Raw genomic sequence first — 26,877 nt, forward strand, 5'->3', positions numbered from 1 at the left:
CACTTGACGAGGCCAGTAAGGAGCAATTAAGATCATCTTGCTCCCTAAGAGAGATGCCTTTGAATCACCCTGGGAGGAGAGGAACTGGAGGGAAGGCATAAAGCAGGCCGGTGGGCCAAGGATGGACTAATGCGTCCATGGGGCTCTTCCCCGGAGCCGGGGTTAGGGAGAAAAATTCTTTGCACTGCAGATTCAGAGGAGTCAAGAGGTCGCAACACGGAACTCCCCATTCGCTGAAAATCTGCCTTGTAACTGTCATATTCAGAGACCATTCGTGAGGAGAGAGGATGGTTCTGCTCAACCTGTCGGCTATGACAATGGACTTGCCCGGTATGTGAGTAGCCACTAGGAAGCGTTTGGTCGAGACTGCCCATTCCCAAACTCTCATCGCTTCTCTGCAAAGAGGATAGGATCTGGTCCCTCCCTGTTTGTTCAGGTACCAGACAACTGACATGTTGTCTGAGTGAACAGCAATTACGCCCTGAGGGAGATAATCGTGAAGGGCTTGAAGGGACAGGAGTACTGCCCTCATTTCTACGATGTTGATGTGAAGAGGGGTCTCTTCCGGGTGCCATTTGCCTTGGACTGACCTGCCCAGGGAATGCCCCCCCCCACCCCATCTGGGAGGTCCGTGGTCAAAGTGGCCGGAGGAGGAAGAACAAAGGCTCTGCCCTGATCCAAATTGGAGGACACTAGCCACCAGCGAAGGTCCCGTTTGCAAGATTCTGTGATCCATATGAGATGATTGAGAGGGAGTTCCTGAAAGGACCACTGAGTTGAAAGAAGCCACTGGAGGATTCTCATGTGTAACCTTGCCAAGGGAACTAGCAGAACTGTGGCAGACATGGATCCCAATAGCTGTAGGACCATTCTGGCTGGGGCTTTGGACCTGGGGAGTAAGGCTCGAACCCGATTTTGAATGGTTTGAATTCTGTCTGCAGGTAGATAGACCCGCATCTGGTTTGAATCTATCTCTACCCCTATGAATCTTATTCTTTGAGATGGCCGCAACACAGGCTTTGGCCAATTGAAGGTGATTCCCAGGGAATTTCCCAGTGATATTGTGGCTTGCAGGCTCCGTAGAAGTAGATGCTTGGAGGTGGCAGTTAGGAGCCAGTCGTCTAGGTACGGAAACACCTGGAATCCTAGACTTCTCAGGTGAGCAGTCACTACTGCCAAGCATTTGGTGAACACCCTGGGGGCTGTGGTGAGACCAAAGGGCAGCGCACGGAACTGAAAATGACTGCCTCCTAGGCTGAAGCACAAATGTCTCCTGGACGTTTGATGTATTCTGATATGATAATACGCGTCCTTGAGGTCTATGGAGCACATCCAAACACCCTTCTCCAACAATGGGAGAATGGTTTGTAGAGTGACCATTCGGAACTTGGACTTCTTGACTGAACGGTTTAGGTTGCTTAGGTCCAAAATGGGCCTCAAGTCCCCAGTCTTTTTTGGCACCAAAAAGAATCTTGAGTAAGTCCCTAATCCGATCTGGTCTGCGGGGACCGGTTGGATGACTCCTTTTTGCAGCAGCTTTGAAATTTCTGAGGCTGCGGTATCCCGTTGACTGGGTGGCGGGTCCGGGATTTTTTTGGACTGAGGGGGGGGGGGGCAAGAGAATGGGATGGAGTAACCTCCGGCGATAATTCGAAGCACCCATCGGTCCTGAGTGATCCCTTCCCAGGCCTTCAGGTGCTTCGAACGACCCCGACTGGCTCCGGAGCAGCACAGTCGGGCAATCCCTCAGGGACTATGAAAAGCTGAAGAGCCACGAAAGGACTCGCGGTCTCCAGTGTTGCGAGGGCCTCTGCCGCCTCTGGGACGGCGTCTTCCGGATGAATTTCCCCCTCTTCTGCCTCTGGAGGGTTAACCTTCCTGCTGAGAGGGGGTAAGACTTCTGAGATCTATGGAACCACATCTTCCCTCCTCTTTTAGCCTTGGGATAAGGCCGAAAGGGAGTGGAAAATCATGCCCCTACGGCAGTCAGAGTCTTACCCTCCTGTTCACAGCGGGTAAGTGTGTCTTTTACCTTGGGTCCAAACAGGGAGGACCCATCAAAGGGGGCGTCGGCAAATGAAGACTTAAAGGCCTCCGCGAAATGACACAGGCGGAGCCAGGCTTGTCTCCGTAGAGCAATGCCTGTACCTGCCGCTCTACTCGCCCTTCGCGCATACGAAATGAGCCTCATGGACGAGTTCAAAATGGACGACATTGTAGCCAGCTGAGATCCAACCGTCTGGGCCAGCTCCTCAGGCAGGTTACCCAAGAGGGTATCGGATAGCTCCTTAATCAGATCCCTCTGAAATCTCATAAAGTGCGTCAGGTAGTTCAAAGACCTCAGTGTAAAGGCCGCTGAACTAAGGGTGCGCTTACCGTATCGATCCATGCTCCTAGACTCCTTATTAGGAGGATGGACGGACGTAGAAGCCTCTGCTACATCTTGCTGGGTAGCAGATGCCACCATCATAGCATCTACAGCCACACCTTTCGTAAGGAACTCTCTATCCGGGGGAGCCGAGAGAAATTTGTTTGGACGAGCGGGCACCGGTTCTACAGAGTCTGGGTGTTCCCACGCCCTTCGACAGATCAAATCCAAGAGCTCGAAGGGCGGAGACACCCAGGAGGCGGAGGGCTGAGCCCCGAAGGCCTTCAGGAACACCGACTCATCAGCAGAGGGAGGTTTGGACTGCCAGCCGCCTCGTTGTTTTAGGGCTTCTAGGATGTCTGCAAAGGAGACATCATCTGAGGACGACTTGGGGGACCCCTCTGCATCATCGAGATCAGTGTCAGATGTCAAAGACTCGTCAGGGGAGTCAACGTGCTTCCTCTTGCACGTTTTCTTCAAGGGAGGTTCCTCCGAAGAGGCTTCAGAAGGACCTCCAGGAGGGGGAGAAACCCCAGCGGGGGTAACCTGAGGCCCAGGGGCTCCGCTGTCTACGGACAGGGGGACTGCCAACGACCCAGTCTCCAAATGTAGGGAAGGAGCTGGGGAAACTGTGGAGGTAGCCAAGGAAGATTTGGCTAAAGCACTCCTCACAGCCCTGAAGGCGGGACCACCAGAATCCTGGGAGGGTCCCCCCTCCGTGGCCACGACAGTGGACGGTACTCCCGCCGCTGACGCACCAAGAGGGAGACTTGGGACTGAAAGCATCAATCCCGAAGCCTCCCCCCCAGGGCCGAAGGAAGAAGTCCATGCACTGAACTCCGACCCAAGAGCCGGAGTAGGAGCAAGGGTCGGGCCCGACCCTAACACCTCCACTGGTTCCACCAGCACCTGCTCCAACGGTGCCAAAGCTGTTGGAGGAGGAAATACAGTAGGGGGGTGGACCATCGGCTCCGAAGCCAAATGGGCTGGAGCCGAAACCATCTTTTGGAACACCAGAGACTGGAAGAGTCGTAGGAGCACCCTGTCGATGTCCGAATCAGACATCTTGGATGATCTCGAGGATACCGATCGGGCCCGAACCGATTTCTCCATCGGCTCCGAAGGGCTCGGGGACCGGCTCGAAATGACTCAACAATTATCGGCCCGAGGAAACCTTCAAGGAAATTTCCCTCGGTGCTGATAAGGACTTCGCCCGAGGGGAAGAGTCTGAGCCGATGACCCTTATCGGCTCCAATATCAGTGGAGCCGATGAGGGTGACCCGCCTCTCGATGCTCCAGACCTCGGCTCCGAAACCAGAGGGGTCGAGGCTGGAGGCATCGAGGCAGACCGTTCCGACCTTGGCTCCGAAGTCCGTGGAGCCGATGGAGAAGTCTGCTTAGTTTTCTTAGCAGTCGGTTCCGACTGACTGGTCGGAGCCGACGCTTTCCTCTTTTTAGAAGGAGACGGAGAGGAAGATAAAGCCTCCTCGAAGGAAGGCTTGATTAATCCTTTGAGGATTAATTTGTTTTTCCTCTCCTGGAGGACTCTGGAGGAAAACGCATGGCATACACTGCACGATTCCTGCAGATGTTTAGCACCAAGACAATAGACGCATGAGGAGTGGTCGTCTGTTTTGGACATTTTGAAGCCACACCTCGTGCACTTTTTAAACCCGGAGGGTTTATGCTCTTTAGACATACTCAGGCTACAAAAAACAGATAACTACAGTAAACAGTAAACACTAAAGGGTATGACACACAAGAACACAACTATGTACGCCACTAACTTAGTGTAAATATTTAAACTAAAGAACTTTTTTTTTTTTTTTTTATACAAGATTGTCAGAAAGAGAAGGGAAAGATTGTCAGAAAGAGAAGGGAAAAAAAGGGGGTACTTGACCCACACACAATCACAAGAAGTAGTAACCACAGGGGAAGGCCCCTCTAACTTAAACGGAACCTTCTCTGACAGGAAAAAAACACAAAAATTTTACCAAATTTTAGAAAAAACACTCGTACACAAAGAATAGCCGTTAAAACAGCTTTTGGGTTTAAATGAAGCAAATACTGACAGGAAAAAAGCCTAATATATAGTACTTAGCCCAGCCAATGTTGAGACCACTTCCAAGCTCTGTAAGTGGCAAACGAGATCTGGGGGATTAGTGGTGGTGCATCCTGGGATAAAGATAGCTCAGCCAATTAGAGGCCTCGCTCTATAGCATAAGCGTGCCGAGTCGGAGCCGAGGGATCGGCTCCGAACCCATCAGTCAAAATGTAGGCGAGATAGGATCACATAACATCAATATGCAGTCTTTAGGAACTCGTAGCATACACAATGTATAATACAGCATTTGAACGTAGAGATAAAACAGTGCACGCATACTGACTGTGAAGAATATATAGAATTGTAAATTAAGTGAAGCTAAGTATACAGTTTAGGTAGCAGCAGATACTTCATGTTTACAATATATATGTGTATGCATGTGTGTATATAAATAAATGTATAGATATAGATAGCTACATACGCACACACATACATATACAGTTTAGTACATCAGCATTTTCAATTTCTTGATTTTCTTTAAATGTTGCAAAAATCGTTTTGATTTTTCTAGCCTCAAATATTGGGAGAAGACTTCCATGGTTCTAAAATGGATGCTGAATAAAGGGAGTTACTAAGACGGTTGTTAGATTTAGCTATGCCTAACTGACTTTGGGTTTCAGATGCAAGTTGTTCAAGTGAGTTACTCCTTTCTTTAAAGCTGTTAGGCATTTGTGTAGTTTATACAACACACTGTGTACAGGTTGTAGTCATGACAGTTGAAGTGTATGATGAAACTGTACCCAAAGCATCTATTGTGGATTAATGCAGTGATAAGTTTTATTAAGTACTTCTGCACTGAAATTAGAAATTCTTTTGTGGCAGTTTCTGACTTGTTTATGTGAACTTGGCAAATGTTGGTTAAAACTGCTGATGCATATAGTACACTAGGCAGTGTATATAGGTTCATAGCTAGGTACTAGGCTATCTGCCCGAGGGCATTTATAAGCCTAGCCAGAGTGTGTCAGCGTTCGCCACCCCATTGATTAATTAACTGAGCCTCTGTCAAGCAGAGCCAATAAAGTGATTCCTGGGGTGTATTTTCTGTTACCCATCCACTCGTCAAGATTTCTCTTGAAGAGTGTTAGTGAGGGGCTCTGCCTAATGTAGTTTTGTTCCAAAGCATGGGGAGTCTCTGTGACAGGAATCTATCCCTCCAGCATGTTCTATTTATTGATGTAGTGAGGTTTAGCTCACTAGAGAGCGTGGCTCGCAGTGACATGGATTTCTTTAGGTGGAGCATGTCCATCAATTCTGAGTTGGACATGGCTTTGTAAGTCAGGCAGAGATCACCTCTGAGTAAGCGATATGCCACTGAGTACAGCCGGAGGTTTTTTCAGTCATGCTGCATAGGACATATGTTTGAGGCCAGTAATCCTCTTGGTGAGGTACTTCTGTGGTCTTTCCAGCTGTTGGAAGTGTCTTGTGAGGTACATCCCAAATGGGGCATTGTACTCTATGATGGGTCTGATGAGTGACGAGTAGAGGGGCACTATAACCTTTTATTTCTAGATGAGAACCCTTTAGCAATTAGATGGGCTACACAGAAGAATTTCCTAACTACTTTGGCAATATGATTGTCAAAGGAGAGATTACTATCTACCTGGGTCCCCAGATGTCTTATTACCTCTTCTGTATTAAGGGGGCTGCTACCTATATGGTAATTTGTGGGTGTTTTTCCCAAATGGGATGACTATGCATTTTTTGGCATTTAGCTTGAGGCCATGACTTTGACACCAGGTGTCCGTCTCGGTAAGGCCTTTTTGGAGGATGTCCATGTCAGCCGGGGGAGTCAATTATCGCTCCCAGTTTGCAGTCATTGGCAAACTTGGTTAGCCATAGTCCTCCTGTGTTTGCCTGTACTTCTGAGAAGTATATGCCGAACAGTAGGGTTCCCAGGACCGAGCCTTGCGGGACACCACTTGTGACTGGTTTAGAGTCAGACCTGGAGGAGCCTGCTATTCTTACCGTGTGAGTTCTGTCTGTAAGCCAGTTGGCAACCCATCTTGTGACGTAGGGGTTTATGTTCAGGCTGGTGAGTTTTTCTATAATACCCAAGTGAGGAATGGTGTTGAACGCCTTGGCGAGGTCAAGGTAGGCTGTGTGAACCACCTTTCCCTTGTCTATGGCCTTGGTAACTGTCTCAAAGAAGTCAACCAGGTTTAGTAGACATGATCTGCCCCCTAACAAAGCCGAACTGGGTCGGGACAAGTGTTTGGAGGTTCCCAATGTCTTTGTTAATGAGTTCCATTATGATGCGCTTCATAGCCTTGCAGACCAGGCTAGTCAGGCTTATGGGGCGATAGTTACCAGGGTCAGTTGTGGCCCCTCCTTTGTGGAGTGGAATAACTGTTGCTGTGCGCCATTCTATGGGCATGTAGCCTGTGGAGAGGCTGAGGTTGAACAGCATGTTTATGTGGGGGTTAGTTTGTTCTGTAGTTCGTGCAAGACGCATCCTGGGACACCATATGGCCCCACTGATGCTGTGTTTTTGGCTTTTGAAAGGGCTGTTTTCACATATGTGTGTCTGTGATTTCTGGGACACTACACTTTTCCGGTATTGTTTTGGGCCCTTTTGGAGATGAGAAGGGGGTGAAGTTTGCACAGAATCTATCTGCCAGGATGTTGGCAATATCAGTAGGTTCAGTATATTTTGTGCTATTTTGCACTACCTCAGAGCATATCTGTGAGTTGCCACTTAGATTCTTGACATAGCTAAAGAAGGCTTTGTGGTTATCTTTCGAATCCTTGGCTATTTTTCTTTTGAAGTTAGCCTTGGATGATTTTATGAGGGACCTTAATTTTTTACTGATACTGATCAGGGATGTCACTACTTGTAATTGTGCTTGTTCAGTTAGGTATGGGTTGGACTTGTATAACATAGTACATTTCTGGTTGTTTTTTAGATAACAGTATTTAAATTAAAAAGTATATTGTAAGTGCAGTAGATTCGACTATGTAATGTAGGTCTAGGGAAGATGTTTACTCCATTATAGATCTGAATTGCTGTTTTCCATTTTCCTCAATTTACTGTGGTAATTGTGTAAGCTGTCAAATATGATTATTTTCCACAATTTTTAATGGAGTGTTTTGCTCCTACATCCTTTTCTCCCTGTTACATGCTGTTAATAATGATGAGCTCTCCTCTATTCTAGCCAAGAAGATATCAGGGACATCCTTTTCTCCCTGTTACATGCTGCTAATACTAATGAGCTCTCCGGTATTCTAACTAAGCAGACATCACTGACATCCTTTTCTCCCTGTTACATGCTGTTAACAATAATGAGCTCTCCTGTAGTCTAACCAAGCAGACATCAGTGATTTTGTTGCTATGCACATAGCTCCATCTTAGGCAGGGGGACGTGCAACATGCATCACAATGGGAAGGCATTACACCTTCTCCATATAACTGCATCATTACAGGTACCCACTATAAAGGTTACCTTGAACCAGAAGCATGGTGAGCCAAACATATGCTCCAAGTTGTATCTGCGTCCACAATGCCTCTTCCAAGGACTCATGACCTGCTCTCTCCCCTCCTCCCCTAGACAGGCAAATCCATCCTCCCAATGCCAGTTCTAACAGATGACTGGACTGCTACTAAAACCCAGGGTGCTCGGGACATGGTCAGGGTTTATTATTCTGGCACACTGTAGTAATATCATGAAGACCATTAAGATTTGCTAGTTATAGTTTAGTTAGTGTAGTCTTAGATAAAACTGGGTCTGCTTTCTCTTATCTCAGTAATACTGCTTTTCAAATGACTAGCTATGGTCAGTGTTTTATTTTACCTTTCTTCTTCTTAATATCAATTGAGTTTATTCCTAGGTAACTGAAATAGGTAAGCACTGTTATTATGGGGAGGCCATCTTCTGTATTCTAAGTATGTGAAGTGAGTGAAGTATTAAGACAGAAATAAATTACAGATGCAGTCATTACTCTAATTTTTGTTTTACAATTTTCCCATCAATGCAGAGTCTAATTCAGAGGGCTCATCTTGCATGGACTTGGGTGTTCTGTTTCCATCTTTTTATTTATTAGTTTCTTATTTTATTCTTTAATTTGTGTTAAGTCACTACTTTACTCTTAATATATCTCTGGACATAAAATATCAAAACCCCAGGCTCAATCATAACATCCCTCTATCACAATTTAATTCAAACAGTCATCTCATCACGTCTCAAGTTCTTTAAGTATTCATATTGTCTCCAGTAAACTACCAAAACTACAAGTATGAGTTTTCTCAAGTAAACCAGATATTTTATCCACTGTGAAATCTGGCTAAAATCCTCCATTAAAGATGAAGAAGGTCTCCCACTTGGCTTCAGTGAAACAAACGAGGTGGCGGAATAGCTATTCTTTATACTTCACACCCAAGACCTCTACATCTGTCCTATTATAGTGCCCAAACTTGACAAAGATGAAATGTGTTTTATCCTACTACTGCTTAACACAAAGAAGTCTCTGTGTGCAATTTGAATCTGCATCCCAACAAACACCAATCCCCAATCCCTCCATAAAAGAAGATATAGTATTGTGGACCATAAATAAAATCACCCAAGAAACTATCATACTCTGTGATTTTAACAATAATTAGACTACTCTAAACGAAGGCTCTAACACAATCAGTCTAGATATCGCTACTCGACTGATCCATTAACCTACCAGAGTCACAGTCAATAAAAAGACTATTAAGAATACAGTCTGACTGGATATTACACAATGCCCCTGACAAAATCTCAGCAACAGGCTCACCTCCAGACTCCTAAAATAATCTCACATAATCCATCTTATAATGCATCAAAATCTGCACATATAACCTAGTTTGAAACCTCATATTTTTCAATTCAACTCCCTTAACATCTACACTTGGGAAGATCAACCAGTCTTCCCCATATACCTTACCTTTAGATTAAGCAGTTGAAATTTTTAATTTTTGCTTTCTATCAGTTCTCAGTACTGAGGCTCTACTAACAAAACAAAAATGTGTCAGGTCTAATCCAACCCTTTGGCTTAATAAAAAGCACCAAACAAGCAATGCTAAATAGATATAACACACAAAAACAAAGGTATAAAGTCAGCACTGAAACCTCCTGCTAGACTTGTAGACTGCTGAGAAATCTCTCCAAAAAACTCATCCAAACTGACAACTCCAAAATAACCTTTCTGACACAAAAGGTTATTGAGCAGCTATAAAAACTACTGAAACCTGGCAGAATTACATAGTCAAATCCCCTACCAAATGAAACAAACCAATGCATTGCTCAACAATTCAACAACTTCTTCATCCAAGTAACATCAGCAGCACTAAAAAATCTAAAAGACTTGTGCATTATTTACCCTTCAATTCATTCAGAATAGTACCTCATCTTTTTCTCTCCAGCCAATCACAACCAGAATAACACAAAACTGATACCACAACTGAAGCCTACAGCATTAGCAGCTGACCAACTTCTTGTTGAAAACATGAAATCTGATGAAGATGCCCCACATCGATACTAATCAACATGTCCACATTAGAATCTTATGTGCCCAAACCATCTCCACATCAAGCAGAGCACCTCAACAACCATTCTTAAGCACAACCTGGATAACTGGATGGGGAACAGGAAATACACCCCCGAGATTCCACCTGTGTCCCTGCAGGACAGGGGCATTGGGTGCGGACTTGTCAGAACATGGGCTAAATTCTTGGTTAGGTTTGTAAGGGCCTCAGGGCCAACAGTCTAGTAACTTCCTATGATCTTATGATCCTATGAACTATGGGATAAAAGCATACTATACCATTACTTAACACAATCAGTCTAGATATCGCTATCAGTGGAATTATCCAAATACTAACCAAAAATGTCATCCCTCCTTTGCCAAAAATCCTTGAGAAAGACTTACACATTTAAAACTGCTGAAGTATTTCCTAGACAATAACGATCTCTCTCACTCTCTCTCCACCCAACATGGCTTTCATCCTATGAACACCACCACTACAGCTCTTCTCTACTGCTACAGCTCAATAAATCAACTAAAGGATGAAGGTAAACCAGTCTCTTCCATGTTCCTGGATCTATCAAAACTATATGATACAGTCTACCATATTAAACTACTACAAACATTGCTCACTCACTCTCTTTCCATCTCTACCCTAACATGGTTTAAAAACGCTCTCTCAAAGAGCACAAAGTGTCAAATGGTGCACATGCTTTTCATCCTACCTACTCTTTCCATCTCTACCCTAACATGGTTTAAAAACGCTCTCTCAAAGAGCACAAAGTGTCAAATGGTGCACATGCTTTTCATCCTACCTACTCAAAAGTACTGATGTCCCCTCAAGGCTTAATCCTATGTCCTCTCCTATCCAATAGTTTAATAAACAAACAATCTCCATACAGCATTTGGATATGGCTGTCTGATTCCATACGCAGATGATTACACTCTAATCTGCTCAGCTTCAAGCATACCATCACAGTACACTACTACACAACAAAGCTACTCTTCCAAATATTTACTGAAATAATCTAATTTTCTTCTGAAATTAAACAAAACAAAAAAATCTACTTTTCATCCCAAAAATAACTCTTATTACAAAAATACCTTTATTGTTACAACTGCACAAAGCACTAGACTTGAGGCTGCCACACACATTAAACTGCTTGGGGTCACTACAGATGATGATCTAAAATTTGACCTACACATCCAAAATGGTATACAAAAGACCCCCATAAAAGAAGGTCTCCTCTACAAAGCATTTTCCCACATCATATATATTCTACATACAGTGGATATAAAAAAAGTGTACACACCCCTGTTAAAATGCCAGGTTTTTGTGACATAAAAAATGAGACCATAAAAATAAGTTATGTCTTACCATAATGTTCCATCTGGGTTGTTGATCTTCATTCATTCATTACTGATGGGTTATCGGTTCCGTCCTCAGAACAGACCCGGCCAAATATCAAGCTTGCATCAGCCAAAAACTCTCGAGCCAAGGTCCTACTCAGAATGCTCTGCTCCCTGTAACCTCAGATTGAGTTTGCAAGTTGATAGATAAAAGTAGAGGCTACCTTTGGTCATAACAGACCTACAACAAAGGAGTACATGAGATCAGCCAGGAGCCTCCGGATGGGGGACGGAGGGTGGGAAGTAATGACTGAACGAAGATCAACAACACAGATGGAACATTACTTTAAGACATAACTTCTTTATCTGATTGTTGTTAATCTTCGTTCATTCCTTACTGATGGGACAGAGTCCCCAGCTACCTGTATCCCTGGGTGGCCCTCATGGAAGGACATTCTTGAGCACCATGGAGCCAAAAAAAGCTCTACCTCTGGAGGCCAAGTCCACTTTGTAATGAAGAATAAAGGTATGAGGTTTGGCCCAGATCGCAGCTGAGCAAATATCATTGAGGGAAGCCTTAGCATGGAAAGCTGCTGAAGTTGCCATAGACCTTGTAGAATGTGCTTTCACTCTGTGAGGCAAGGAGACCTTGATTTTGTTGTAGATAAAGATAATACAATTTCTCAGCCATGAAGCAAATGTAACTTTTGAGACAGGGTGACCTCGTCTTGGTCCAGAAAAATCCAGAAATAGTTGGCCTGATTTACGGGTAGATCTTTTTCTGTCCAGATAGAAACATTTGCCTATGAACATCCACTGAGTGCAGGCAATACTCTTCCTTGTTAGTGTGGTTAGGAAAGAATACTGTAAGGTCAATAGATTGGTTGATAGACCACTCTGACACCACTTTTGGTAAAAAGGTAGAATTAGTTCTCAGTGATACCCTATCCTTATGCATCAAACCTCCCTATCTTATCGTTCATAAGGCTTGAATTTCTGACAAGCGTCTGGCTGATGTGACTGCAATCAGAAACAAGGTTTTCCAAGAGAGATATTTTATATCACATGAGGACGCAGGTTCAAAGGGGGAGCTGTTAGAGCTTGCAGAACCAAGGCCAAATCCCAAGGTTGTACTGGTTCTCTAAAGGGAGGTTTTTAAGTGGAGAACCCCCTTCAAGAAAGTTTTACAGAGTCTATGTGACATAAGCGAAGCATCCTGAAACCAATGTGGAAATTTGAGATGGAGCTAAATGCACACGAACAGTAGAGGCAGACACCCCAGAGTGGAAAAGATGTGACAAGTAATTCAAAACCACTGAAACTGGGGCTGACAAGGGGTCTAATTGTTTATCTGCTGCCCATAAAGAAAACCTTTTCCATTTATTAAGATAGATTAGTCTGGTGGACGATTTATGAGATGCAATAAGAATATTCCGCACAGGGGATGATAGGTTTTCATGCCTGGCAATCACTGGAAGTGGAGAAACCAAGCGGTCAGTTTCAGGGTTGTTATGTCCACAGACCCTGTGGATGGGAGATCAACGTTGGGGATGGATTGAGGATCCACGGTTGATCTAGCAGGTGAGGCCAGAGGAAGGGAAACCAGACTTGTCAACGCCAATATGGAGCAATAAGGATCAATTTGCTGTTCAAGTGTCATGCTTTCTTCAGATACTGGAAGAGGAGGATAAGCATAAAGTAGACCCGAGGGCCAAGTGTGGACTACAGCACCTCTCGAAGACCGTCCCCGAGGGGGGATTAGGGAAAAATGGTTGCAGCACTTCTAGTTGGTTGGGGAGGCAAATAGGTCGCAGCAAGGGTGGCCCCAGCGGTTAAAGATTCTTGCCACTATCATAGGATTGAGGGACCACTCAAGAGGTTGCAGAATGCACCTGCTCAATTTGTCCACTATCACGTTGGAGCTCCCAGGAATGTGCATTGCAATTAGAAAGTGGTTGGAAGCTCTCGCCCACTGCCATATTCTCAAGGCCTCTCTGCATAACGGGTAAGATCTGGTGCCCCCTTGTTTGTTGATGTACCAGACGACTGACATGTTGTCTGATTGGATCGCAACAGTCCCTGATGGAAGGATGGAATAAAATGCTTGCAACGCTAGTAGCACCACCCTCTCTTCCAGGACACTGATATGCAAAAGGGCCTCTGTCTCCGACCAGGTGCCTTGGACCGAGTTTCCCTGACATAGCCCCCCACCCATCAGGGAAGCGTCTGTGGTCACCGTGGCTATCGGTTGATAGGGGTTGAAGGGGCGAGACCATTGTTGGGGATTTCGAGACGTCCACCACAGTAAATCTTATTTGCATCTCTGAGTTACACTTATCTGAAAAGACAAAGGATGTTGTAGACGGTACCACTGAGTGAGAATTAGCCACTGAAGGAGCCTCATGTGGAATCTGGCTAGAGGAACAATGGTGATCGAGTCTGCCATTGACCCCAAGAAGTGGAGTATAGACCGAGCGGGACATTTGTGGTGACAGAGCAGTGGTTGAACCTGTTGCCTTATTCTTTGAAGCCTGTGGTCCGGATGAGATGCTGTGCAATTTCTCATGTCCAACAGTACCCCTATAAATTCCAAAGACTGAACTAGGGTTGCGTTGGATTTCTCCCAGTTTATAGTGATTCCCAGGCTTTGAGCTGTCAGGAGAGTGTAGTGCAGGGCTTTTTCCAGTGGACGCTTGGTGGGGACGGTGAGGAGCTAGTCATCTAGATATGGAAATGCCTGGAATCCTTGAAGTCGCAAGTGAGAGATAACCACTGCCATGCATTTGGTGAACACTCTGGGGGCTGTAGAGAGACCGAAGGGCAGAGCTCGAAATTGGTAGTTGACTGGCTCCTATGCGGAAGCCGAGGTATCTTCTTGAGTGTTTGTTATTTTTATGTGGCAATACGCATCTTGAAGATCTACAGAGCACATCCAATCGTCTTCTTCCAGAAGAGGAAGGATAGAGTGAACCATGACCATCCGGAATTTCTCTTTTTTTTACAAATTTGTTTAGTGTGCTGAGATCCAGAATTGCTCTCTAGTCCCCTGTCTTTTTTGGCACTAAAAAGAACCTTGAGTAAAAACCGGATCCTATCTGGTCTGGGGGGGACCATCTGGATGACTTTTTTGCAGCAGCTTTTGGATTTCATGTGCTGCTGCTTCCCTTTGACTGGGTGGAACATCGGTTAACACTCTGAATGAGATTGGACAAAGATGGAAGGGGATACAATAGCCTCTGTATATTAACCATTGTATATTAACCATTGTACCCAAGAGTTGGTGGTTATATTTTGCCAGGCAGTGGAGAAAAATGACCCCCGACCAATTCCAGAGGTGAGCAGTCGGGCAATGCTTCAGGAGCGCTGATAGGGTTGGCCAAAGAAATCTCTGGAACCCTGGTTTCGCAGACTCCTCTGCCCCAAAAGGGGTGTCTTCCATTGGAGTTTCCCCCTCTGCCTCTAGGGGAGAACTCGGCATGTGCATTCCGGAAAGAGCCCTGTGATTTCCTGTGCCACATCTTCCTGCTCCTCTGATTTCTGGAGTAGAATCGCTGAGGAGTGGAGTGTCTGACACCAAAGGCAGACAGGGTCTTGCCATCTTGCTCGCACCATGCCAGAGTATCTTTCACTTTAGGGCCAAACAAAGAAGCGGCCTCGATGGGGGAGTTCATGAATGAAACCTTAAAGGAGTCCGCAAAGTCACAAAGGCGCATCCAGGCATGTCTGGTGACTATACCCGCACCTGCTGCTCTAGCCGCCCCTTCCACTGCGTCAGAAATAAGACACATGGAAGAGTTGGAAATGGACTCTAGGGTGGCTATCTGAGAAGCCACGTTGTCCCAGACATCGTCAGAAACAGCTCCTGCAAATGTTTCAGACAGCTGGTTGATAAGATCCCTCTGAAGCCTGGTGAAGTGTGCCAAATAGTTCAAAGACCTTACAGCGAAGGTCGATGAAGCAAACACACGCTTCCCTAGTCTGTCTATCGCCCGGGACTCCTTGTTGGGTGGATGGACAGTTTGGCTCTCTTCTGCCAAATCCTTCTTAGTTGCAGCCGCCACCACCATAGCATCTACTGGAAGACATCATGACCAATGTGGGTGCTCAGCTGGGGGTGATAATATTTTATCTGGTCTCCTTGGTATCGCTTCCAGGTGTCAGGAGCCTTCCATGAGTGCTGGACGATGAGCTGGATGGGCTCATCAGCCAGCAAGGTGACCCAGGAGGTAGGGAGCTGGGCATGAAAAGCCTGCAGGAATACGGATTCCTCAGAGAAAGGATTAGAGGACTTTCAGTCACCCCTCTATCTAAGGATCTCGAGAATGTCAACAAAGGACACCTCATCAGAGGGTGACCGTGGGGACCCTTCCCAGTCATCAAAATACATATCATCAAAATACATATCTTCAGTCAACAACTCCTCAATGGAGTCCATGTGCTTCCTCTTGCACAATGCTTTGCGGGGTACTTCCTCAGTGGGAGGGTTCTGGGGAAGACTGCAAAGAGGGGGGGTCTCCTGAGGAGGAGAAACCTGAGACCCTTGTGCCCGGTGGTTGTGGCTTGTGACAGTTGCGGCACGGGGGGGGGGGGACTCCGATATGTGGGGTTTGCCAGCAGAGGCAAGTGCCCTCTCCATGGCCTGGAAGGCCGGCCCACACAAGGAGGGATGGGAGCCCGGAACGGAGCACGACAACCTTGGAACCGCAGTCACACCCCACCCCGACGAGCCCACCCCCAGACCAGGATTCTCAACAGGACTGTGAACCATGAAAGAGAGAGGATCCCTGGAGGGTGCCATAGAAAAAAAATAGGCGTGGAACCAGGAATGCCCTCCCCCACAGCACAACCACTGGCCTGAGAAGAACCCAATGCCCAGTGCACCGAGGTCCACAAGGACGACTCTGGTTCCAAAGTGAGATCCACTATTGGAGTCAGAGGAAGGGAAGGGAAGCTGCCGTCGGAGTAATAGGCTTTGAAACTTGGGTAGAAGTCGAAGGAGTGTACGTTGGAGTTTGAGGAGATATACGTTCACCTGAAAGAGGGAACATGGACTTCGATGGGTGAGAGACTTCTGGCCACAAGCAACTGGTCAACAAGCCACAACACATCTTGCTCAGAGAGACTTTTGGTTGACCTCATGGAGAAAGCTGATGGCGATTCTGGCCTTTCTAGAAAAGGGCTATACTGACTACCAGCAAACGGATCGAAGGAAGGAGAATACTTGGTCCTTGCTAATTCAAGAGGTGCAGAGCACGGAACCGAGGACATCTGCACCGAAGAAAATGGTGTGGAAGTAGTCTGTGCCGAGGACGTCAGCACCATAGCAGTTGAAGGTGTCTGCACCGTAAAGGCAAAAGTCTGCCCCGACGGGTACGGTGCCGTCGAGGAAAGTGTCTGCACCAGTAATAAGGACGGTGCCGAGAAGGACTGCACTGAAGAACATGTCAGTGCCGAAAATGTCTGCACAGTGGAATACAGAAGAGTCATACTCAGAGCTGAAAGGGATTGTACCAACGTTGCCAAAGGGGACTGCACCTGCATGGACGGTACCGGTAAGGGCTATGACGGAACTGTCGGAACTGTAGTGGTCTGCACCGGGAACTCTGGTGCTGGTGTCGATAAGGAAGACATGGTTGGAGCCAGAATCATTTGGGGCGGTGCCAAGCCTGGAGCCGACAGGGTCACAGGTGGCAGCGCTGAAGAAGTAATCCATTTCACCTTCTTGAGTTGACTCCCTATGATCTCCAGAGGGAGAAGAAGTGAGCGACTTCAATGATGAAGAGGAAGAACACCTCTTACAGGGTTTATCAGGAGGGGGGTGAGCCCTCCGACCCAGAAATAGCCTCAGAGAAAGGAGATTTGAGAAGACCTTTCAATATTAATTTATTCTTCCTCTGGTTAAGAGTTCTGGTTGAAAAATGTTTAGAATCCCACAGGGGGGATCCATAGTAAGGTGGGAGACATTAAGACAGTACACACAGACATCATGGCCATCGGAAAGCGGTAACTTACGGACACAACCCTTACTCTGCTTGAAACCAATGCTACTTTTCTTATCAGGCATAATGACGCGGAGAAGAAGAATAGTACCAAAAGGAAGAGGAAAAGCAACCCAAAAGGGTAAGAAGCAAAAAGGAAGGATTACCAATGATGGTAATGAAGAATTACCTCAAGGTAAGAAAAAGGGCAATAAAGGGAAAAGACTAAAGGGAGAGAGTCTAAAGTATACGACACGGTAGGAAATATTAGTAGAAACTATTTGAAAATATTTAACATAAGAACAATGTATAAAACTTTCAAAAAATTAGACACTTAGCTGAGAGAGTGGCTTGACAGGGCTGTACAAGCAATGCGGCAAATGAGATCAGAGGTAACAGGGAGCAGAGTATTCTGGGTAGTGTCTTGGCTCGAGAGGTTTTGGCTGACGTGAGCTTGATAATTGGCCGGCTCAGTTCGGAGGACGGAACCAATAACCCATCAGTAAGGAATGAACGAAGATTAACAACATCAGATTAAATCATTTCAAAACTTTTCCCACCTTTAATGTGCCCTATAACTTGTACAATTCAATTGAAAAACAAACAAAGCTGTTACAGGGAAAAATATAAAAAAATAAAAACCGTACAATAAGATGGATACATAAGTCTGCACACCCTTAAACAAACAGTTTGTTGAAGCACCTTTTGATTTAATTACAACATTCAGTCTTCTTGGGAACATACCTGCCATCAATTAAAGAGACTCTGATTACCCCAAATAAAGTTCAGCTGTCCTAGTAGGATTTCCTGACATTCTCTCAGTTGCTTGCTACAGCAAAAGCCATGTTTCGCATCAAAGGGGATCTCATTGTTGAAAGGTATCAGTCAGGAGAGGGGTACAAAAAAATTTCCACAGCATTGGATATACCATGGAACATAGTGAAGACAGTCATCAAAAAGTGGAGAAAATATGGGACAACAGTGATGTTGCAAAGAACTGGATGTCCCTCCAGAAATGATGAAAAGACGAGACAAAAAATTGTCAGGGAGGCTGCCAAGGGACCTACAGCAACACTGAAGGAGCTGCAGGAATTTTTGGTAAGTACTGGATGTGTACTATATGTAACAACAATCTCCCGTATTCTCCATATGTCTGGCCTATGGGGTAGGGTTGCAAGACGGAAGCCTTTTCTTACACAGAAAAACATCCAGGCCCGGCTAAAATTTGTAAAACAATACATCAAGTCTCCCAAAAGCATGTGGGAAAATGTGTTATGGTCTGATGAGACCAAGGTTGAACTTTTTGGCCATAATTCCAAAAGGTACATTTGGCACAAAAGCAACACTTTGCAACCCCAAAAGAACACCACCCCCACAGTGAAGAATGGTGGTGGCAGTATCATGCTTTGGGGTTGCTTTTCTTCAGCTGGAACTGGACCTTTAGTCAAGGTGGAGGGAATTATGAACAGTTCCAAATACCAGTCACTTTTGGCCCAAAACCTTCAGGTGTCTGCTAGAAAGCTGAAGATGAAGAGGAATTTCACCTTTCAACACGACAATGACCCCAAGCATACATCCAAATCAACAAAAGAATGGCTTCACCAAAAGAAAATTAAAGTTTTGGAATGGCCCAGCCAAAGCCCAGACCTAAATCCAACAGAAAATCTGTGGGGTGTCATGAAGAGGGCTGTGCACAAGAGATGCCCTTGCAATCTGACAGATTTGGAGCGCTTTTGCAAAGAAGAGTGGGCAAACATTGCCAAGTCAAGATGTGCCATGGTGAAAGACCCCTACACAAGAAGACTGAATGCTGTAATTAAAACAAAAGGTATTCCAGGGTACTTCTGAACAAAAGGTGCTTCAACAAAGTATTAGTTTAAGGGTTTGCACACTTATGCAACCAGCTTATTGTACATTTGTTATTTTTTTCCCCCCAACACATTTGTTTGTTTTTCAATTGAATTGTACAGGTTATAGATCACATTAAAGGTGGGAAAGTTTTGAAATGATTTATTGTGCACTCAATTTTATATCACAAAACCTGGCATTTTAACAGGGGTGTGTACACTTTTTATATCCACTGTATATTCTACTGCTCTTGTACATTAACACAATGGAAGTTCTTATCATCATTGCTAATTCATAAAACTGAATGGAACTGTGGAATAACACTAAATAGGTTCTTTCTCTAGCCTTTCTTTCTTTGCATTCTCATTTGTGTATCTTGTATGTGATATTTAACGCCTGCTACTTTGCATTGCATTGTATTTTAGTGTATGGTTTGACATCTTGTAATATTTAACAAACTGTGGAGGTTTTCTTCCTTGAACTCCACTGAAAAGGGGCATGTAATGGCCCACTCAGACTCTCACAGTAAACAAATATTAATAAATAATAGATAGTTTTTGGAGAGCAGCATAAACATGTCAGGTTTAGGAGATTTTTAAGTCTGAAGATAGTCCAATGACAGTAGTAACTCTATTAATGCATCAAGGATAGCAAGTAAAATGTACCTACTCATTGACCCGTGGAACATTTTTATCAAAGTCATTCAAAGTCCTCTATTAGGGAAATGCCATTGATCAAAACACATATGACTGAACTAGGATTCATCACTTTCGTAAAATCAGAATTACAATGAAGAACAGCAAGTGTTTTTTGGAGACAGTGGAACTGTGGAAATACCGATGTTTCCCCTTATTACCCACACCTGCATCACAACAGACTTAGTATACTTAATTATGTAGGGCAAGGTGGTGGGGTTGCCTCTTACAAAAAAAATACATACACATTATATATATATATATATATATATATATATATACATATACATATATATATATATATATATATATATACATATACATATATATATATATATATATATATATATACACACACACACACACACACACACACACACACACACACACACACACATACACACACACACACACACACACACACACACACATATTTACATGGGGAGGAGACAAGAAACAATTTATTAAACTCTAGATAAGAGTGTAACATTTTGATCAGAATATGTAACTTCTGTCCCTGTTTAATATATCAACTCTCACAAATAATTTTTCATTCTATTTTTGTAAGAAATTATTCTTTTTAGCACATGTCTATGTTAGCTTAGATTTACATAACACAAATATATTTAGCTTTGCCAAGTTCACAAAACAGTGGGCTTTCTGAAGCTTCTATCACATGTCCCTGGGTAACTAGCTTTAACTAAAAGTACACAACCAGTTGAAGCTTAAAGTGTTTTGGCAGGAGAGCAAGCCCATGCCCCCTTAGGTTAAGCTTTACCCCCACAACCCCCTTACACATAAATATACACTTATAAAAGCAGTCCTGCAGTTTATCCAAATGCAATCTATCGATTCTCTTTGTATCAAAAAAACTTGCATCAGTTATGCATTCAGTCAGAGGACAGAAGTGTAAATGAGGGAGAATGGAGGGTTCATACTTTTTATTTATAATGCCAATGAGTGGCACTGACAGTGCTTTGCAGATATCAGGTGATAGTTGTGTAAGAGAATTTGTACTTTTTGCCTGCACTCTTGTGAGATCTTGGGGATGGTTTACTTATGAGTTGTGGGAAGCACAGCTTTTTTTTTTTTTTTTAAACTCAAACATTCAATAGTTTGATATCCTGTATTGAATGTCGATGGTAATTTATACAGATGATTTCAGTACAAACCCGGAATATATATCAACTCCATAGCCACACAATTGTGGAGAAAACAGAGATCGAAAATAAAGAGGATAACTTACTGCTGGTGTTTTACTAGAAACAGTATATTCAATGATTTCTTAAGAGAAAAAAAATCAATGACTTGCTAATCAGCCAGCTGCGGCTCACAGGTTCCATTCCTGTCAATTTCACACCCAGCCACCTGCATATAAGCTGTGTCAGGCTTAGAATGAGCAAGGACCAGCTGATCACTTGTTAAAAACATTACACACAGGCAAAATGAATTAAGTACCACATACCACAAATTCAAAGTCCGCTCTTGCTTCCAGAGCATTACCATGCTTTAACAGGATATTCCCTCTCTGAAGCCTGGCCTGAAAAATAAAATCAGTTTATTATCTTGTAGTTCAATACCATTACTCCTTACGTAGATGGACTACAGAAATGACTGCACTACTTGCATGTTGTTTTAAATGCAACCATATCAACTGAATGTGTCCTACATAACGTACATGTCTTAACCTGTTCCAATAAATCATTCGAGGAACATACTTGTCCGTAATATACCTGTCAGTACTAACATGAAAAAAACTAAAATACTATGAGATGCTACAAGTTACTACTACTAGTGCATATGTACAAATACATGGTAACAGCGAAGACAAATACCTTACCTGATTCTCCTGAGTTCTGAACAGAAACCTAGATGCAGTGGCAAGGGAACTCAAGAAGCAAGAAAGTCTAAATATAAAAAACATGAAGCAGCACAGGCGGGACTTTCAAATGCTGCTGTAGTACACATACAGATGAAATGCTGCACATAATTATTTTTGCATTGCTCGGGCTGGCATACTTCCTCTCCTTCTCAATTACTCTAAATATATCAAATTAAAAGCAAGCAGTTCTTAATTCCATATATGTTGCTGCTATGTCAGACCACACAGCAAAAAAATAAACAAATACATAAGTAAATTCCAAAGTAAAAAGCAAACATAGTACTGAGAAACAGCACTTCTACATATAATGAACTCTGAAAGAAAGTATACATTGCTTTATAATTCTCTGATGGAGAAGGACACAATTACACTACCTAGACTGCCCTTTAAGGCATTTCACATTCCCCTCTATCTATTTTGTGCCCCCTGAAAGCCACCACAGATTCCCTCTACCCATTCAAGAAATCCCACTCAGTAGGTCCACAACCCTCTCAGTAAATAAGAAGTGCAACAGATCCAGAAAGAAACTGGCCATTAGAATCTACTGCCTGTGCAACCGTACTCCAAATATATCTAGTTCAAGGTAAACCTTTTATTTCTTCCAGACATGATCCAATGCATTAATACTAAGTTCCCATGTCAATTCTGATTTCCAGAGAGAGAAGCAGAGCTACTCTAGTCTCTAGTTACACTCCTACCTCCATCCCACAAACCTTTCTAGTGGCCCTAGACCGTTTCTTTCAGCATCAAAATGTCGCCCATCTCTCTAAAGCTTTAGAACAGCATAAAGTCCTCAGAGTGAGGCTTACACAGAGAACTGGAACAGCACAATTATTTATTCGCTTTTGGACTCTTAACCAAAGACCTACCCCAGTAATATGTTCGCTGTTGCAAATGCACTTTCCTGCATGACTGAACCATCAGAAATGGAGGACGTTTGACTGAGATAAGCTACGGAGCTAGAATCATCCTTCCTCAGGCACACTCATGGAACAAATATTTGGTGCTGATATGTCAAATAGAAGCCTAAGCCCAAAAGAAGAAAGTTGACCACATCAGGAATTTTGAGGAAAAGGTTGAAAACCTGAAAAGGAAAGTGTTGAAAGGAAAACTATTTTTTTCCAACATTTTTGAGAAAAATTCACAATAAATACAGTGACATTGCCTCATGACATTTGTGTTCACCTAAGCTCAAGCACACTAAAAAAGATCATGAAAGACTGAGCACTGTAATGCATGATGAAAAAGGACAGGTGCTTGGCAACCTGGGAAAGCTTTATATTCTAAGCAGTTCTAATTCCTGTGATGAACTTCAGTTATGTACAATTCTCCCTGTTTACATCTGACTACCATATGACTTTCAGCAAGTCACTCAGACAGTTCTCTTGTGTTAGCCCTTTGAAGAGGCACTTGTGCATAGTGAATGACTAACAAGAACATACAATTTTGACAGGAACCTGCATACTTAGGGTGAATAAAAAATACATTTATAAATGCATGAGCGTCCACACCCACCCACCATTACTTTGTTAATCTCTGTGCTACCCTTGAGAGCAACTCTACATTCCTAAGAAATCTGGAGCATAATTGCATCTTTTTATTCAGGATCAAAGTGCTAACAGTTTTAATTAGTACTGCTCCATAATTAGTAGCGCACAGATATAAATAAAGTTCACTTAATTCTGATATGCCAGATATAGCTCAGGACTGCAACATCTTATGACCACCATCTGAATTACTTTATTACAGTACTACAGTGAAATGCCACTTAAAAGCAAAGAGTATGAGTTCACAAGCCACTATCAAGAACAGAAGCAGCACATGAAATCAGCAAGAGACCACTTTTCTATAAAGCTGCTCAGACATTTCCTTGGTGTTCTGTTTCTGCAAACCACTACCTTGGCTACTGTTTATTTTACTTTTCCTTTAGGACATCTTTCAGTTTACTCCAGCTTTGCTTTACCAACCAGCTGTTCAGATTTCCTGAGAGGCTTAGTCCTGTCCAAGTAAAATCTAAGTTGTCTGTGCACGTCCAAGGAGTGCAGTATTCGTTCCCCTTTGCTCTGTGGATTAGAAAAGAAGGTTGGCAAATGAATGGACTGATTAAGGGCCACACTAGATACCACCTTGGGCATAAAGGAGGGACTGGTCCTGAGGGACACCCTGTCCACATGAAAGACGATGAATGGCTCCACTGCCATGAGGGCCTGTAATTCAGACACCCTTCTTGCTGAAGTGATGGCTAGAAGGATGGCGGTTTTCCAAAAAAGAATTTCAACTCTGCATTTGCAGCGGGCTCAAAGGAGGGGGGGGGAGTGAACTTTTCCAATACAAAGTTAAGCTCCCAGGCTGGAGTAGAGGCTCTCCTGGGTGGTCTTAAGTTTTTGGCCCTTCTGAGGAACTGCTTCAGCAGTGGATGAGAGAAGAGGGGTGGCTCTGTATTTTAATGTGCTAAAATGGCTGAGGCATGAATTTTGGTGGAAGAAAAAAAAAAGGGCCTTGTGAAGCATCTCAGTTAAGTATTGAAGAATATGAGGTAAATTGGGCATCACTGTGCCCATCCCCTGAGTTTGACTCCAGGAACAGAATCTTTTCCATTTTTCAGCATAGGATTTTCTAGTACTAGGCCTCCTTGCCTCCAGAATGACATCCATCACTTGCTTACTGAGGGATGGTAACAGAGAGATCAGGTAATTAGACAGGCTGCAAGGTTCAGGGTTTGAAGCTATGGGTGCAGAATCTGGCCCTCCTGCTGGGACAGCAGGGCAGGGGTCTGAGGCAGGTGCCATGGTGCCAGCAGTGACACACTGCGTAAGAGGGGGTACCAGTGTTAACGTGGCCAGTCTGGTGCAATCAGTATTGTCCTTTTTGATCTTTAGTAGCACTTTGGAGAGGAGAGGCAGAGGGGGAAAGGCATAAACTGATTGGATGCCCTGTCCTTCACCTGGAAAAACCTCTTTCCAAGCTTGTTTGTAGGGAGTCCTTGTGCAGAATTTGTCCAATTGGTAGTTCTGAGGGAAGGCAACCAGGTCCATCTCTGGGCTCCCCCATCTGTTTCTCAACATGTTGAATATCTTTGGTTCCAGTTTCCACTCGTGTGGGTCCAAGAGATTTCTGCTTAGGTCGTCTGCCAGTGTATTAAGCTTTCCTGGCAGGAATCGAGTCTGTAGGTGCACTTGGTAGCTCAAGGCTGTGTTCCACAGAGCCATGGCTAGTCTGCAGAGAGGGTATGAGTGGGTTCCCCCTGCTTGTTTATGTACCACATAACAGTGGTGTTGTCCGTCTTTACCAATAATTGTCCTGGAAGAATGTGGTCCTTGAAGGCTGTCAGAGTATTCTGTACAGCTAACATTTCTTTTTGATTGGTATGCAGGTGCATTTGACTTGGGTTCCATTTGCCCTGAATGCACTACCCTGCCAAGTGAGCCCCCCATGTATAGTCTGATGCGTCTGTTAGGGTGTGGGCGGCAGGGGGTAGAGTGAATGGCAGTCCCTTGTTTTGGTAACAAGCCTCTGCCCACCAAAGAAACTCTATCTTTAGATTCTATCTTTAGACAAGGTATGATAGGAATCATTGATTCTAGATCCTGAGAATGCTGACACCATGGGCTTTTTGGATACCATTGTAGTTTCCTCATATGCAGTCTTGCATATGGAATTAGAAGAATGCAAGAGGCCATGAACCCCAGGGCTTGCAGTACTTTCCTTGCAGAGAGCTGGGTCTTTGTGGCCAGCAGTTTAAATAGGCTGTCAAATGAACTTGTTTCTCTGGCATGAGGTAGGCCATCTGGGAAGTGTATTCAAGCTTTCACCCAGGAATACAATTTGTTGGCAGAGTACAAGACGTGATTTCTTTTTGTTTATGGTGTACCCCAGAGAAGTTAGCAATTTACTTACAAATGCCAGATGATTTAATAGTATGTCCTGGCTTTCGCCTGAATTAGACAATCGTCCAGGTATGGGTGTATTTGAATATTTCTTTACCTGCAAAATGCAATGACTGGAGCTAGGCACTTGGTGAATACCCTGGGTGTGGTTTATAAGCCAAACGGCAGTGCAGAGAACTGATGTAGCCTGATCTGAAGTACAGGTATCTTCTGCAAGAGTCCCTTAATGGGATGTGCAGGTAGGCTTCCTTTAAATCCAGTGTTGCCAACTTGGCATTTTTGCCTAGCATGGGAAGCAGCTGATGAAGAGTTAGCATCTTGAATTCTGGGATTACCAAAAATGCGTTTAGGAGACAGGTCCAGGATAGGACGCCAGGAATTGTGTTTTCTGGGTACCAGAAAAAGTCCTGAGTAGAAACCTTGTCCCCATTCTTCTTCTGGGCCAGGGTGAATAGCCCTGACACTTAAAAAAAGGACAGAACTTGCTTTTGAGCCTCTGCCCACTGATTTGGGGGTAGGTCTGGCCAACCGTTTGAGGCTGGTAAAGAGTGGAAGTGGAATCCGTTTCCTTGAGAAAGTATATTTAAAATCCATTTGTCCTGAGTAATGAGTTCCTAATTTTTTGCATGCAGGGCGATCTTTCCCTGTAAAGGAACAGTCAATTGAGCAGGGCTTGGAAGGTTTAAAGTTAAGTCATTGAGACGGTTTACCATAGGGGGAGTCTTACTACTCCCTGCTTTGGAAGTGGGAGCCCCCCACTGCTTAGGCCTTTGAGTACCTTGGGACTGAAGCCTGGGTGTTCTGCTGTTTCTGGGTTTGAACTGAGAAGGCCTGGAAGAGGCAGGAAAGGACCAATTCTTAGAGGGCCAATGCCTACTAAATCTGGGAGGCTGTACTTGCAGAAAATCTTTAACAGTTTACACAGATTTAGCTTTTTCCTCCATCGTTTTAAGTACTTCTTCTGTTCTGTTGTCAAACAGGCGGTCTTGGTCTAAGGGAGCATCCAGTAATTTAGCTTTAACATGATCTGGCAAAGATTGCTCTTTAAGCCAAGCATGCCTTCTCAGTACAGACCCAGTGACAGCAGCCCTGCAACATGCCTCTAATGAATCAAAACCACATTGCAAAGTATGTTTCCCAACTTGTTCAGCAGAATGAATTAAATCCTGTAATTCTTTATTTTCAGCACAGTCAGGAATCAACATCATTTTCTGTTTAAGCAATCCAATAATATGCTGCTGATTACTTTAACACATGAAACTGGCAGTTTAAGGCCGTAATGGC

At 44.1% G+C, this 26,877-nt stretch overlaps 1 protein-coding gene across 1 annotated transcript in view; it reads right to left on the bottom strand.

Moving 5' to 3' along the window:
• LOC122806498 (dnaJ homolog subfamily C member 3-like) overlaps positions 1-26,877 on the bottom strand; it is a 305,071-nt gene that overhangs the window by 162,109 nt on the left and 116,085 nt on the right. Inside the window, exon 4 of the mRNA XM_044076997.1 lies at positions 21,290-21,364. Coding sequence (XP_043932932.1) covers positions 21,290-21,364 — 75 coding nt within the window. The remainder of the gene's footprint in view (positions 1-21,289; positions 21,365-26,877) is intronic.

The sequence above is a fragment of the Protopterus annectens genome, chromosome 7.part0, assembly GCF_019279795.1.
Source record: "Protopterus annectens isolate FY-2018-M chromosome 7.part0, PAN1.0, whole genome shotgun sequence".
In the NCBI taxonomy this organism is placed as follows: domain Eukaryota; kingdom Metazoa; phylum Chordata; order Ceratodontiformes; family Protopteridae; genus Protopterus; species Protopterus annectens.